Here is a 15158-nt window from a genome sequence, read left to right as displayed (position 1 = left end):
ATTATATATTTTTATTTCTAATCTCTCTCTCTCTCTCTCTCTCTCTCTCTCTCTCTCTCTTTATATATACATATAGATGTTCTTGGCTCAACCTTGAATTTCATTTTTGATATTTCTTATTTAAACATTCCCCACAAATAAAACGAAAATTACAAACAAAAATTCAACACACAAAGATACAAAGGTACATTAATTTAAGGTAGTTATATCCTTGCAAGGTAAACTTTATTCCTTCTTCATTATTCCTCCTCTGCGCTTCAGAAAATTGATCAACCAGAGACTCTGCGATCCATAGATAGAGAACTTAATCAAACAAATATATATATATATATATAGTACCAAATAGAACAAAGAAAATAGTCTATAACAAATAACTTTCATAAAATTTTGTTAAAAAAAGTGCTAGAAAAAAAGAAGATCAGTGTAAGTAAATATTAAAGAAAAAGTCTTACTGCTCATATTTCACTTTAACGTTTCCAGCCTCTTTTTTGGCTATAACATCAAAAGCTTCTTCTGAGAGAGTGATGGAGTCAGGGCATTCGTCGCAATGATCCACAAGAGTGACTATCACTGAGGAGCTCTTACAGTACTGTTGAGGATTTTGATCATCAATACAAGTTACTTTCAGCTGCTGCCCACAAAGCTCACTATTCCACATTGAATTTCCAAATCCGGCAATCAGTGTACCTTTGTTTATGAAACCAAAGCAAGCAGAAGCTGCATGCAAATATATTTGAATAATATTTATTCCTCCCTCTCTATATATGTTCTCTATTTCATGAAAATACAAAAAGTAATTAGAACATACGAACATAAGGTGAATGTGTGTAGCTAGCCATCGTTTCAGCTGCAAAGGCCAGCGATAAAGAGCATAGCATGGCCACGGCCACCACAATAATTACATCCCGCTTCTGATCCATTACTCTCAGCTGCAGCGCCTGAATGATCTCTTGATTAGCTGCTTCTGAATCTCTTAGTAAGCTAAGGCTAATGGTCTATGCGATGTGCTCACTGCTCAGAAGACTCATCATGCTTATATAGCAGAAGGCCATATAATTAAGTTCTAATTATAATATTTGTTTTTTTTTTCTAATTGTAATATTTGTTAAAATAATTAATATATCTTCAAGGAAAAAAAATATTAAGGTGACCGAGAAAAAGCCAACCCAGGCCTTTTCAAATTGGAAAGAGGTACGTAAGAAGAATATTAGTATGATTGGAGAAGAAATGATAAGTTCTTTTTGTCTGTCGTTCCAAATTGTATTGTCATGTCATTTGTTGGCTGCGCCATTGGTATGACAGTTTCCTATATAGTTCCAAAAAAATGAAGAAAGAATATGTCTTTTAGGTTTTAATCTGAAGAACTTTTCAAACTTTGATTATATCATCATTTCGATAATCAATATGAAATTTGATCGGATATTTGAGCAATCTAAAGTTTTTAATGTCTTCGCTGTTTACTCTTTAAGATGTATAGGATTGTCACATGTAGGGCTGCAAGCGAACCAAACGTTCGACGAGCTATTCGTTGTTCGGTTCGATTAAAGCTCGTTTGTGATCATTTAATTAGCTAAATAAACAAACTTGAACAATATTTTAAATACTCGATTCTTAAATAAACAAACTTGAACACTAATGCGTTCGGTTCATTTATGTTCGTGAACAACATCATTTGAAGTTTGTGAACAAGCTCGACATTAAGCTCGATAAAAGTTAGATTCGTGTTCGATTTTGAACTCATGAATAAGCTAGATAAAAATAATTAATATTTGACATTAAAATTAATAAATATAAATAATCATTGCCTTTGTTACATATACAATTGCTTTTATTATAAATGTGTTTGTTCATACATATGTTCATGAACGTATTTGTTTGATAGTTAAAACAAATTCGTTAAATATATTCGCGAACATGCTCGTTAAGCACTAAACGAACGAACATGAACTGAACATGAATCGAACATGAACACTCATTAATTTAAATGAACCAAACATGAACACAAATAATAAAGCTCGAACAAACATGAACAAAACTTGAACAAGCTAATATTAAATGAACACAAACATGAACACTCACATACTCGACTCGGCTCGGTTTGTTTGCAGCCCTAGTCACATGCTAAACATTTGCTACCAACAAATAAAATTGTTGCGGGCTAAGATATTTGCGGCGGAAGAGTGAGTAAATTTCTCGTCTTAGTAATGCACAGATATCAAGCACACAAGCAGAAAGAGAGAAAGCACAACACCCAATCGTTTTTACGTGGAAAGCCCAAAGAGGGAAAAACCACGGGGCCTTGCCCAAGTGAAAAGATTCCACTAAATTTGAGTGAATTACAAATATTGACCCGTCCCTTGACTTCAGAGCGGTCAAATTACATTAGTTTGGAGAGTTAGACCAAGGTCTGGCAACTATCGGGTAGAAATCCGTCGGTGTCCTAGCAGAAGTTTGGTCGACTAGGAAAGATCCGAGAAAAGTCGGGTGAATGTACGACGTCACTCGACTTCTTGGTGGAAGTCCAGAGTCTATCTATTGGTGATCCGAGGAAGGTCAGGCTGAAGTTCGGCGTCAGTCAGCGGCCGGGCGGTGGTCCGACAAAGGTCGGGCTGAAGTCCGGTAGTGGTCTGCGCCCGGGAGAAGGTTTGGTGGTGGTCCGAAGAAGCTCGAGCTGAAGTCCAATGGTGGTCGGCGGCCAGACGGTGGTGGTGGAGCTCTAGTGGCTTAAGAGCTCTCTCCAAGGTCGGGCACTAGATCGGCGGTCCGGTGGTGGTCCGACGAAGGTCGGGCTGAAGTCCGGCGGTGGTCGGCGGTCGGGAGTGTAATATCAAAATTTGCTCCAGGATCGTCCGGGACGATCTGGGATCGTCCTGGGATGATCTGTTGAGAATATGTTCCAGAATTTGCCCAGATTTGCTCCAGGTGATTTTCTGTATGCATCGTCCAGGCCGATCGAGGACTTCGGCCAGGCCGATCGAGGACTTCGGCCAGGCTGATTGGCACTGTAGAAAATATCGGCCGGAAATTTGGAAGATTCAGTTCCGAACCAAATTCCATAACCAGATCCTGGTCAGTCTGTTCGTTCCGTGTCGCGACCCGGTGCGAGCGGGATCCGTCCCGGATTGGGTCGGGTCGTGACAGGGAGAAAGTCCGATGGATGATCGGCGGCCGGGCGGTGGTCCGACGAAGCTCGAACTGAAGTCCAGCAGTGGCCGGCGGCCAGATGGTGGTGGTGGAGCTCTAGTGGCTTAAGAGCTCTCTCCAATTTCTAACCAAAAGTCCCCCTCATGTAGAGAGTGGGGTCTATTTATAGGTTTTCATGAGTGGCACACCCCGTAAATATAGAGAAGATCCTGGGTAGGTTTGGAGTGCTCCATCGGATGGCCCGTATTGATTTCCATAATCATAGAGCATTTATCGGACATTTTAGTGTCTTAATGATATTAGAATTTGATGATCTTAGGCTCGTTTGATTCGTCTCGTCGAGCCGCTCGATTCGATTATAAGCATGTCACGTTTGAAAGCTGTTTGGTATTCCAAATTGTAGTTTGAACCTTCCAAAAGCGCTACATGTCTTTGAGTTGGACCCATTTGAGCTTAGATTGTGTCGAATTTGGTGTCGTTGGGTTCGTATTTTTTAGATGATCAATTCGACTATAAGTTTGCTTAAATCGAAGTTCAGATGATCCCATTTTAATTTTGGAAGCTTACAATTCAATTTTGCCTCAAGATTCATGCTTGATCACGACGATTTTTGATCACATATCAGTTGCCCCTTTATTTTCAGACGTCGTAGCTTACAGAGTCCAAATATATATATATATATATATATATATATATATATATATATATATATATATATAGTTCTGTTACGGTAAATAAAAAAGTATAACTTCTGTTATTATGTTTACCATAACTTTTAAAAAGTTATTAATTTATATTAAACTGTTACGAGCCAATCTAATATTAGTTGAAGATGTAACGTTTAAGATGTTATAAATTGCTGCAGTTTTCATGCAAGCCATGAAGTCTCTTAAAATTTATCTACTACTATTATTTGAGCTGTAACTTTTTTGATATTAATATGTATATTAATGTACCGCTCATAAGCTGAAGGTCCAAAAATAGTTATGATAATTATATTAATATATCATTGAAACTACTTTCGTACACCATTAGTGGATTAGAATTATCAAGAAGTTACAGTTTCATTGTAATTAACTTATTTCTTTTCAGTTTAGAACCCACGTGGTCGTGAATAGGTAATTAATACATATGTATTGTTATAATCTCGGTATATAACTTTACAGCTATAACCTCAATATACTTATTACGTTTAATTAACATGTTACCCAAAGATACCTTTCGTTATGAAAATCAGTATGTTGAAGTGAATAGTATCCGCCTCTTATTAATTAATATTTATTAAAATTATGGAATGACTTTTAAGTTTTCCTCTTCTTGCTCCTATAAATACCCCATTGGGGGGAATGAGGAGTACAATCTCTTGTGTTGGTCCAAGTATATTTTCTTTGGATTGATAACTTGGAGATTGTCAGTGGAGATCAAAGCTCGGTACTCTTATGCAGGCTCCAGTTCACTCCTGTTGTGGGAAAAACTGTCTGGCAGGAGTCTAAATAACAGTGGCGGCGATCAAAGCCTGGTACTCTTACGCAGGCTCCAGTTCACTCTTAGTGGGGGAAAAATTATCCGGCAAGAGTTTAAATACCGATGGCGGCGATCAAAGCCTGGTACTCTTACGCATGATCCAGTTCACTCCTAGTGGGAGAAAAACTATCTGGCAAGAGTTTAAATATCGGAAGCTACGATCAAGGCCTAGTGCTATAGTTTTCTCCTGTTGGGAGACAAATGTCGTCAACCAGAGGAGACGGTGCTCTGAATAATACCCAAAAAGGTGGTTATGGCTAGTCCGATAGGAGACGAGTTTCAAAGAACAAAGATGATCTTCCACATATATTATTTCTCCCTCCTCTCTTTCTTATTTTAGATGTATTAATCCTTAAGTATTTTCTCCTTATTTATGTATGCTCCTCCAGGCGGCAGGTCGCTAAATATGCCAGATGTTGTTCCTTCTACTAATGAAGTGGTCGATTCAGTGCAAGCTCCTCAAACTATGGAGGTCGATGAAAGTAGGAGATCGACATTAATTGATGACGTTTCATCATCAATTACTTCGGATGGCTTGATTGCTATTCGCAAGAAATATCATCTGCCGAATGACTTAGTGATGGTTGCTCTTAAAAAGACTGATCTACCATGAGATCTTCCAAATGGGTTTATCATCGTGTACGAGATGACATTACGTGCGGGTTTGAGATTTTCTCTAGCCCCTGAATTGCTCGAGATCTTTAGAGCATGTGGTGTCCCCTTGTCCTAATTCTTATGCATGACGATTACGATCATTGTGGGCTTGACAGTTTTTTATATGGAGTGCGGTGTTAGGCTGACCATTGACCACTTATCTAAGATGTGCAGGCTTACAAGTGATTTTCAAGGGCATGTTTTATGTAGAGGTAGAAAGTGGTTGGATTTCTCAACACGCAATCCTTCTAAGAATTTATCCAGCTCGTTCTTTTTTGTGAATAATGATTGGGACCTTTCTGAAAAGTGGGGGAGGTTAAAGGAGCTGTTAAACTTCCCACACCTAGCTAGGGGAGGAAGAGATATTAAAAACTTTTAATTTTTCTGACACAAAGAGTCTCCTGGAGGAGTTACGTCATATTAGTCAATATGTGCTGGAGGCAAAACTTTTTAAAGTTGGCCTTTCTATTCACGCTGGAAGATCTCATGCGATTCAGTTAAAGAAGACTAAGAAGGTTCGTAAGGCAAGTCCTAACACTCTAAGGCCTTCATCCAACAATCATTTGAGAGGACAAGGAGAGGAAGGATCTTCTCTTATAAAAAGAGAAGAGTGAATGATGCAGCAGGCTTTCCAAGCGATGGTGAAGCATTTAGGGAGCCCATTCGCCCTTTGATGATCGATATTGCTACCCTAAATTCAGATAGAGAGGTTTGACCCCTCAAAGTACCGATCCCCGAAGAGGTATTAAAACATGTCTATTTTAGACGGCAACGTGCAAAAGAAATGGTTAGTTGTCTTGATCTCCTTTTCCTTCCCCTCCCCTATTTTTTTTTAATGTTCATAATCACATGTATACTGCAGATGATATAGAAGATGGATATAGAGTCCCAGTTTGATACAGTGCTGGATGAATGAAATGCAGAGTTTGTGAAGATTAAATATCTGCATGGGGAGTATAAATGAAGGTTGGATACAAATATTAAAGAGATGTCCGCATTGGAAAGCCAACTAGCAGAGTGTCGAGCTGAGCTAGCGACGATGTCCACCACTCTTTCCATTCAAAATCGGGAGGTTGATCGCTCTCGTACCGAGTTGATTGAGGCTCGTACAGAGATTAATCAAAAGAATGAAGCCTTGAAAGCACTTGTAGTAGAGAAAAGTACCCTTGAGGTAGCTAATAAAGAGTTATAGGATCATATTTTGGAGAAAGATGCAGCCGTACTAGATGTTGATGCCCGTACAGAAGCCATATCATTGGAGGCTGTGTAAAAATTTAAGAAGTCTTCAGCTCATTGTCGAGAGATTCAGAATCAAGTCCAAGAAGCTTATAATAAGCTATTTGATGCCGAGGCAAGGGATCTAGAGCATCGGTGCCTTGAGGAAGGCTTCGTCTGTGGTTTTTTAAAGGGTGCTCGATTGGTGCAGCACAAGGCTGGGGTTACAATCAAAGGTATATCTCTCAGCCAGGCCTCTGAGGACTCGTCTCCATACTTAGATGATGATGTTGTTGAAAGTGAGCTGAGGAAGACCTTCTCTAGTGATGATGATGATATTGAAATCATATAACATGTAGTTTTTTTTTTTTTTGCTATATGATTGTCACTTTTTATTTGTCTCAGCATTTATATTTAGTTACTTGAGATATCTATACTTTAATGATATATTTTTAGAGCATAATAATATATTATGTTAATTTTATATTTTTAAAGAAGCTTCTCATATATGTAGCCCTGCATCTTTGAAGGCTAGAGAGAGCTTATCAAATACCTTATACCTTCCTTAATTATATATTGGGAGGCCGCTCAATAAAGTTAGCCAATTCGAAAGAGGTTGAGAGATATCCACCTAAGATATTTGACCTATCCAAGGTTGTTTGTCAAAGTGTTTCTTGATGACATTAACCTGTGTGGAAGAGGTCGGATCGAATCCCCCTGGGATTGATCATCCAATGACTGAGATACAACGAATGCTGTGTATTTCTCGGATCAGTGGTGAGTTTTGAATTTTGTGGGATTGTAATGATCTTTCTTAATGATCAAACAAAAGTTTGTTATCTTGAAAAGGAGACACAATGCAGTTTAAAAACATAAGAGCCACATAACACTTAATATATGAACAATATAGTAGAGAACTTAAGTAATAGCTACTTATAATATTTTCGAAGATTCTCAGTGTTCCAGGTCCGGGGCAGCATCTTTCCATTAGCATCCTTCAACTTGAAAGTTTCAGGCTAAATCATAGCTGCTATTATAAAAGGGTCTTACCAAAGGAGGGAGAGTTTATTGCGTTGGGGTCCTTTGCCGGCCGCCTCAAGGCTACGTAGAACCAAGTCTCCAATAGAGATGCATCGAGGATTAACCTTTCGGTTATAATGACGAGCCACTCTTTGGTGGTAAGCAGCAATTTTGTGCGAGGCTATGTCTCTAACTTCTGCGAGTAAATCCAGGTTATTCTGGAGTTTTTCATCATTATTGTTGAAATCAAAAGTTTGCACTCTATGGCTCGGAACTCCGATATCGACCGGGATAACGGCTTTAGTGCTGAAGTAGAGATGTACGGTGTTTCTCCTGTAGGAGTCCTGGAGGTGGTGTGATAGGCCCATAGGACATTAGGGAGCTCATCAGCCCATTGCCCCCCAGCCTTCCCGAGGCGCGTCTTCAGTCCCTTCAGTATAGTTCAGTTTGTAACCTCAGTCTGACCATTTGTTTGAGGATGGGCCACAGTTGTGTGTACCAATTGAATGTGGAGATCCTTGCAAAATGCTGTGAAAGTTTTTCCAGTGAACTGAGTTCCATTATCAATAATGATCTTTGCCGGAATACCAAAGTGACAAATTATATTTTTCCAAACAAATTGTTTGGCATTTGCTTCAGTGATTTTTGCTAGGGGTTCAGCCTCTACCCATTTAGTAAAATAGTTCACAGCCAAGATGATAAACTTTTGTTGTCGAGTAGCTATAGGAAAGGGTCCCATTATATATATCCCCCATTGGGCGAAATGCCATAAGATTTGAAGTGATGAGATCTCCACAGCAGATGAATGGGTGAGGTTGGCGTGCATCAGGCAATTATTACATTTTTGGACGAACTCCAATACATTTTGCTTTATTGTGGGCCAGTAGAATCCTTGCCTCATAACTTTAAGAGCGAGCACTTTTCCTCCTAAATGCTCTCCACATATACCTAAATGAACTTCTTGTAGCATATAATCAACCTCTGATGGTGGGAGACACTTAAGATATGGTCCGGTAAAGGCTCGCTTATATAATTCTCCACTAATAATAGTAAAGTTAGCTGCTTGCCTTCGGAGTCACATTGCAACTATCAAGTCTTCAGGTAGCACACCATTTTGTAAGAATGATAAGATAGGATCTATCCAAGACAGTTTTGTATGTGTCATAATTTTATTATACTTGAAATTTTTAAGTGTTAAATTTTGTTTGTTAAAAGCTAAGAGAGTTTTAGTTTGAGTTTAAATTCTAATATTTTGAGATTTATTTATGGGGTAAATTTCAAATATTGAAGTTGTTTGATAATTGATTGTTTGGAGCATTTTAATTAGCCATTTAAAGCTTCAAATCCAATAGACATTTGTTTTCCTAAAAGGAGTCAAGCACAAGGGTATGAAGCTTTCAAATGTTAAATATTTCATTGTTTTTTTAAAGAGTTATTTAAGTAGAATAGCAATTACCTTTTTTTATACCAGGACTATGAGGTTTATTTCTCCCTCTTTGGGGCTAAATTAATAGCCTTGTGAGCTAGGTTACCCAAAAATTATCTATTTATTTAAGTTTGATTATTGGTTGGTGAATTTTAATTAATCTAATTTATAGATTTTTTTATTCAAAATAATTATAATTTAATGTTTATATCATGTCAACTCCTTTGTAGTGTTATCACAGTGGCCACGGGGACTAAGCCTCCTTAAGATGGTAGTCTTCCAGCTCAAGGTAGTACTACCTAAAAACTCTATTGATGGAGTGTTGCATCTTAGTTAATTTTGATTCATTAATTAATGATTTAAGTTATGCATTTTAATAAGTATGTTTATCAATTCATTTATGACATTATCATAATAGACACAATGATGTACTAAGGCCTCCTTAGGACATATAACATCGCACTTCGAGATAGTCCAACTTAAAATCTTTATCAATAGAGAGAGTAGTATTTTTGTTTGTTTGTTTATTATTATGCATTTCATTTAGTTCAATAAGTTAATCAAATTCTAATTTTTTTTGATTTTATTGAATTTATGAATTTTTTCTTTATTATTTTATTAATTATTGACCAAAATTTAACTTCTAAAATTATTTTGAATTTTGGAAGTTTGTTTCTTTTTTTTTTTTAAAGAATAGACCCTGAGATGATGAGTCTAATGCCTTTTATTTTGAATGATTTGGAGCTTTTGCAATTAGTTATGAATTTTTAGGTTCATTCTATAAGTTTTATATTTTTATTAATATATACTACACCTAGAGATGAATCCAATGCCTTGGTATTTGTTCAATTTGAGGTTTTCTATAATTAATTATGAATTTTAAAAGTTTGATTAGGGTTTAGAGTATTATTTAATTTTTTAATTATTTAATTAGAGAGGTTTTCTTATTTTTGTACCAAATAAACTCTAAACCTCTTGAATTTTTTTTTTCTAAATATCATTTATGCCTACTAGAGATGATTATATGTGTTTAAATTTATTTGATATTTTTAATATTTTTAATTATTTATTTTAATTAATTAATAATTTTTCTTGATTTTTAAATATTTTTTTAATTATGGGAGTTTGTGATGATAATTTTATTTTTTATTGATTGAGGACTTAATTATGAGCTATTTTACACTTAGTTTATATTTTTTGGACATAATTTAGATATATTGTAATTTTTTGAACTTTTTAGGTTGATTATGCACGTTGATTTTAGGTTGGCTAAATAATAGACCAAATGATGTCAAATTCAGTGAAATTTAAAGCACAAGTTCATCAGACTATGTGCTTCAAAATCACCAAATTTGAAACCATCAAGATATCCCATTGTTGATTATACATCTTTTGGAATCATTATGATTATAGGATCTCTCATATTTGGAGAGAAGGCAATGCCTGTACTGACTGTCTTGCCCAAAATGGGTGCTCATTACTGAGTTTTATCTAGATTCATGTGCTCTTGGGTGGTTGAATGGTATGTTGAGGCTTAATAGGAGTGCTTGCCTTATATCAGAAGATGAATGCTTTTTGTGCTATTTACCTCTTTTTATTTATGTGTCCCCTTTTTGTGTTGTTGCTCTGCAGGATTCTGGTATGGTTCATCTTGGGCTTGTTGAGTATGTTGTCCTAATGATTTTATTATGTAATTGTTTGGGTATTGGGTTGTCTAGTGGGTTAGTTTTATGTTTGTGGCTAAGAATTTTGTTATTGGGGCTTTGTATATGGATTTAGTTTCGATCCAAATGGAATTATTTCTTGTTCTGTAGAGGTAATTGTTGGTGGTTGGTTCTGGTCTTTAGCCTTTTAGGGTTGGGTTTGGTTGTAGCTTCTAAATTTTGTTTTGGTCTAGGCGAGTCTAGCTTTTAAAGCTTTTGGATTGTTGAGTTGTGCTAGCATTCTCGGTTGGTCGGTACTTTTGTTGTTCAGGTTCTAATTGGGCTATATGTAAGGCTTGGGTTAGATTTTATTGTGGCTATTAGGTTAGTAGCTGCTTCTTGATGTGGGTTTTGACGGGGTTTAAGTTTTACTGGTAGTTGGAGGCTATTTTTGTTCTTGGTCATGGCCTATTATGATTCTTTTCCTTAGGTTGAAATTTTATTTTAATATTTCATTTTGTGGATTTTATCGGATTTGGTAGCTTTCCTCATCTCTATCAGCTTTGATCTTCCTGGTGCTACTATCTATGTCCTTGTACTTGTTTTATTTTAGTTGTTTTTTTTTTTTTTGTAGGCTATTGATTGTTGGTTGAGTGTGTATATGAAGACTTTTGGTGCTAATTAGATGGACTTCTTGCTTTTTGGGGCTTGTTTAACCTCCATTCATTTGGGCTTTGACTTCTTGTCTGCCAATAAATTAATTCTCTTTGTAATATAGTGATGACTCTTATGCTTTATAAGAATTTTGTTATCTTTTGATTGTAGTTCTTGGAGCACTATCGGGCTTTAGAGCCCTCCTAAGGATCGTGCACTTTTACTTTTAATGTTATAAAGTACCACCCAAAATGAGCCTTCTCCAAAAAAAAAAAACCGTTTAAATCTTATCGAGCATCGTAGAACTGCCATCTTTTTGCAGATTTGTGGTGCCAAGATCACTTTTTTTAGATAGAGCGTATTTCATGCCAAGCACTTTTCATAGGTATAACACTTTTCTTGGATGTTAATTATCACCTAATCCTTTAAATAAATGAAAGATATATAAATTTTTTGAGTTTCTCTTATGCCAATATATCGATAGGAAAGTAATGATTATGAGATGCGTTGAAGAAATTACTATATTTTGGGCTTAAAAAATTTGGCCTCGGCCTCCGCCAGCATTGTTTTTCTTTTCTTCGGGGGGAGTTTTAACGGATTAAATTTCGGGGTAAATTTTGGGGAGGCAAATGGATTTATAGATAAGACACTACCCAAAGATTTCTCCCTCATTTTGCAAGGACTTTATGATCTGAGTTTTGGTTTCCTATAGGCATAAGCCCCTATAGTTAATTACCCCTCCCGTTAACGAGAGAGAACTTTTGATTAAGTTTTTTCATCAATCAGATACATATAGATACGTGTTATCTGGCGTACAGTAGCAGCATGGATTTAGGATGTTAGAAAATTTGAAGATTGAATATTTAAAATAGAAATTTTGCCACTTTACACTTAAGTAGATGGTGGGGGAATGGATGATAGACCCGATTAAGATCCCATGGTTCCGTTGTCCCGAGCCATCTTGGACCCTAGTCTATTTAGTCAGAGGAGGTAGTCTACTCAATCTGATAGAAGGATCCTTGTCGGCCGCCATGGGTTGCTTCGTTTAAGGGAACCTTCTAGACATGGGGTGGATATTTACCTAAGGGAATAAACTTGAATCCACCTTAGCTAATATAGGGCTTTGTGCCCTATCGATCATATCTTATTGATTCATCTTAAGGATTTGATGTCATTAAGGAATGTAATGGCTCTGGCCATAATCGGTATCTCGTATTGCCATTTGGCCACAAAATCACTCAGGTTAGAGGGCCCTATGTCATAACCGTTTATCATGCGGTTCCATTTGGCAGTAAAATTACTGGTTAGAGGACACGTACCACATCCTTACTAATATGAGATTATTTAAGAATGGTTCCTAGTGATATTTTAGACTAAGCATTAGCTCTATGTGAGCTAAAGAAAATTTAAATTTGTTCACCTTGGCAAACTATTGCGGAGGTTGGATGGACTTTGCTTTAAGTGTCTGATGAGTTATTTCAATTTTAAATATTTTAGACTTTTGAGATTTTAAGATTTTTGGATTTTTATGGGTATTTGGGTGGAGCTCTCGAAAAAGAATTTGAAAACTTAGAATTAACCCCTCCGTTTGAGATTTTATGTCAACACGGCCATCATCGGAGTGTTTGGGGTCAATTCATTTGAAAATATTTATATTTTATGGATGAACCATGTCAACTCTGTGAAACTGTCGACAGAGGATCATGTTTCATAGGCTTTATGCCTTTATTAGTGAAATCTCTATGAATGTATTAAAACAAATATACCGATCATCACAATCGTATATTTATTTGATGGTTTGAACTCCGTTGACTCCTATTGATATGCATATAAGGATTAGATTCGAACTTGAATTCACTTATCGACCCACGCATCATCCCTAGACGTCACGTGTGTACCAATAATACGCTTTTCGGGGCTCATGCGAGTGTTTGATTTTATCGATGAATCTTTCTTATAAAGGACCTTGAAGGCCTAATATGAATATATAAAATAAATATCCTGATCGACCTCATAATTGCGTATTTATTTAATGGTTCAAACTATATCGAAAAGGATTGGTTAGAACTTAGATTCATCATTTAGCCCACGTAGCATCCCTAGACGTCACGTGTATATCTATAACATGCTCGCCGAGGCTCATGTGGGTGTTTGATTTCATCGATGAATCTTTCTTATAAAGGGCATTGAATGCCTAATATGAACGTATAAAATAAATATGTCGGTCGACCTCGTGACTGCATATTTATTTAATGGTTCAAACCATGTCAAAAAATATTGGGTTCAACTTTGATTCATCATTAGCCCGCGTAGTATCCCTAGACGTCACGTGTATATTCATATCACGCTCGCCGGGGCCCATGTGGGTTTTATGATTGCCCTTGCCCCCATTTTTGTGTACCTATGTGTATATAAACTACGGTGCATGTGCAAGGGCATTTTGGACATTTGACGGGTATTCTATGATAGCTCGTAGAAGTTTGCATCTGTCGTAGTATTTCAATATTTATTTGTAGGAGGTATGTTGGATGCATGACCATTATTCATCAAGAACATTACAAGCCTCAATAATCTTATCAAACCCAATGTTCAGAACTTGATTGAATTGAGATTCATTTACTTCATAATGATTTGATATGTCTTTCTCTTCTTGGAAGTCATATAGGAATTAATAGGTGATTCTTTGATTATGCCATCACCATCATTTTTTGTTATTGGCTTGAATAAAGAATCAATCATTTTAACCTTTAATGATTGTGCCCTTATCGATGCCTTATACTTCAATGTTAGTGGCCATTGTCTCGAATTAACAGTTTGTTATTTCCACTTTATATCAAATCATTCTGGTAGTAGCGCCATTTTGAATGTCGAATGGGTATCCTACAGTGATATTAAGCCTTTATACCTTACTTGCTTTCCTTGGAGTTGAATTATGGTTGATGTGAGAGATGCTATTGTGTCCCGTCATCCTTGCCTTTTGACAAATTCCTCGTGTGCTTGTTGTATTCATTGCAAATCAATTATTATTACCTGCAGGTAGATGAATGGGCTTATCTATGACCTGAGGTTTATTGTTGAATAAGTTATGTTCATTGTAAATAGTCTCTCCACACATTCATCAGCTATCTATCATGCTCATTGTGTGTTGACCTTCATCATACATAGACAACCTTTGTATTTATTCATGAGTTCACTGTCGTTGACTAGGGAAAAGTCATAACATTCATTGCATGATGTTTATATATGTTAGGAAAGCATTAGTACTATCGTTGATCGTAGATATGCATTGACAAGGCCTTCATGAATTAGCTATGACATTCATTAAAGATTTTCTATGATGATCTGTAGATAGGTTGCCACATCTTCCACTGTCTTCTCATTGTTTGAGCGCAAATTCTATTTGCAAACCCTTTGTCTTCATAGGTAGTTCAAACCTACTTGTAAACTTTTGTCCTCAAAGATAGTTTATAAGATACACGATGAGCTTGATACCAATCCCTTCACTCATATTGAGATGTTTGTTATAGGTTGAATATGATTGCTCAAATAAACTTTATGCCAAAGTTTGTAATGAATTTGTGCACGAGTCCTTGCTTGGATGAGATTCAGATAGGTCATCCCCCTTTATCTTGAGCTTGTTTCTTATAATTCATTCAAGTTGAATTCTTTATGACTCCTTCAAGTCCACATTAAGTTCGTTGTAGTTCACTTAATGTTCAATTTAGGTCTTATGTTATTCATTTAAGTTCTCTTATCATTTCATTTAGTTCAAGTTCAAATCTTTGTTATTTGCATTAAGTGAAGCTTATTTGAATTCATTGTGGATTCGAGTTCAAGTTCAATGTCAAAGTTCTTTGTGTCCAAAGTCTTGTTCAAGT

The 15158-nt window shown here is 36.4% G+C and overlaps 1 protein-coding gene across 1 annotated transcript; it reads right to left on the bottom strand.

Annotated features, from left to right (window-relative positions):
* Positions 1-448: 448 nt before the first annotated feature.
* Positions 449-920, bottom strand: LOC110107139 (EG45-like domain containing protein 2). Its single transcript, XM_020837309.1, has 2 exons — positions 809-920; positions 449-687 (listed from the first exon to the last, which is right to left on the bottom strand). The coding sequence occupies exons 1-2, from the start codon at positions 918-920 to the stop codon at positions 449-451; spliced, it is 351 nt and encodes a 116-aa protein (XP_020692968.1).
* Positions 921-15158: the final 14238 nt, after the last annotated feature.

The sequence above is a fragment of the Dendrobium catenatum genome, unplaced genomic scaffold (genome assembly GCF_001605985.2).
Source record: "Dendrobium catenatum unplaced genomic scaffold, ASM160598v2 fragScaff_scaffold_1448, whole genome shotgun sequence".
NCBI classification, from domain to species: domain Eukaryota; kingdom Viridiplantae; phylum Streptophyta; class Magnoliopsida; order Asparagales; family Orchidaceae; genus Dendrobium; species Dendrobium catenatum.
The sequence above is the reverse complement of the archived record's forward strand: the minus strand, read 5'-3'. Positions and strand labels throughout refer to the sequence as shown.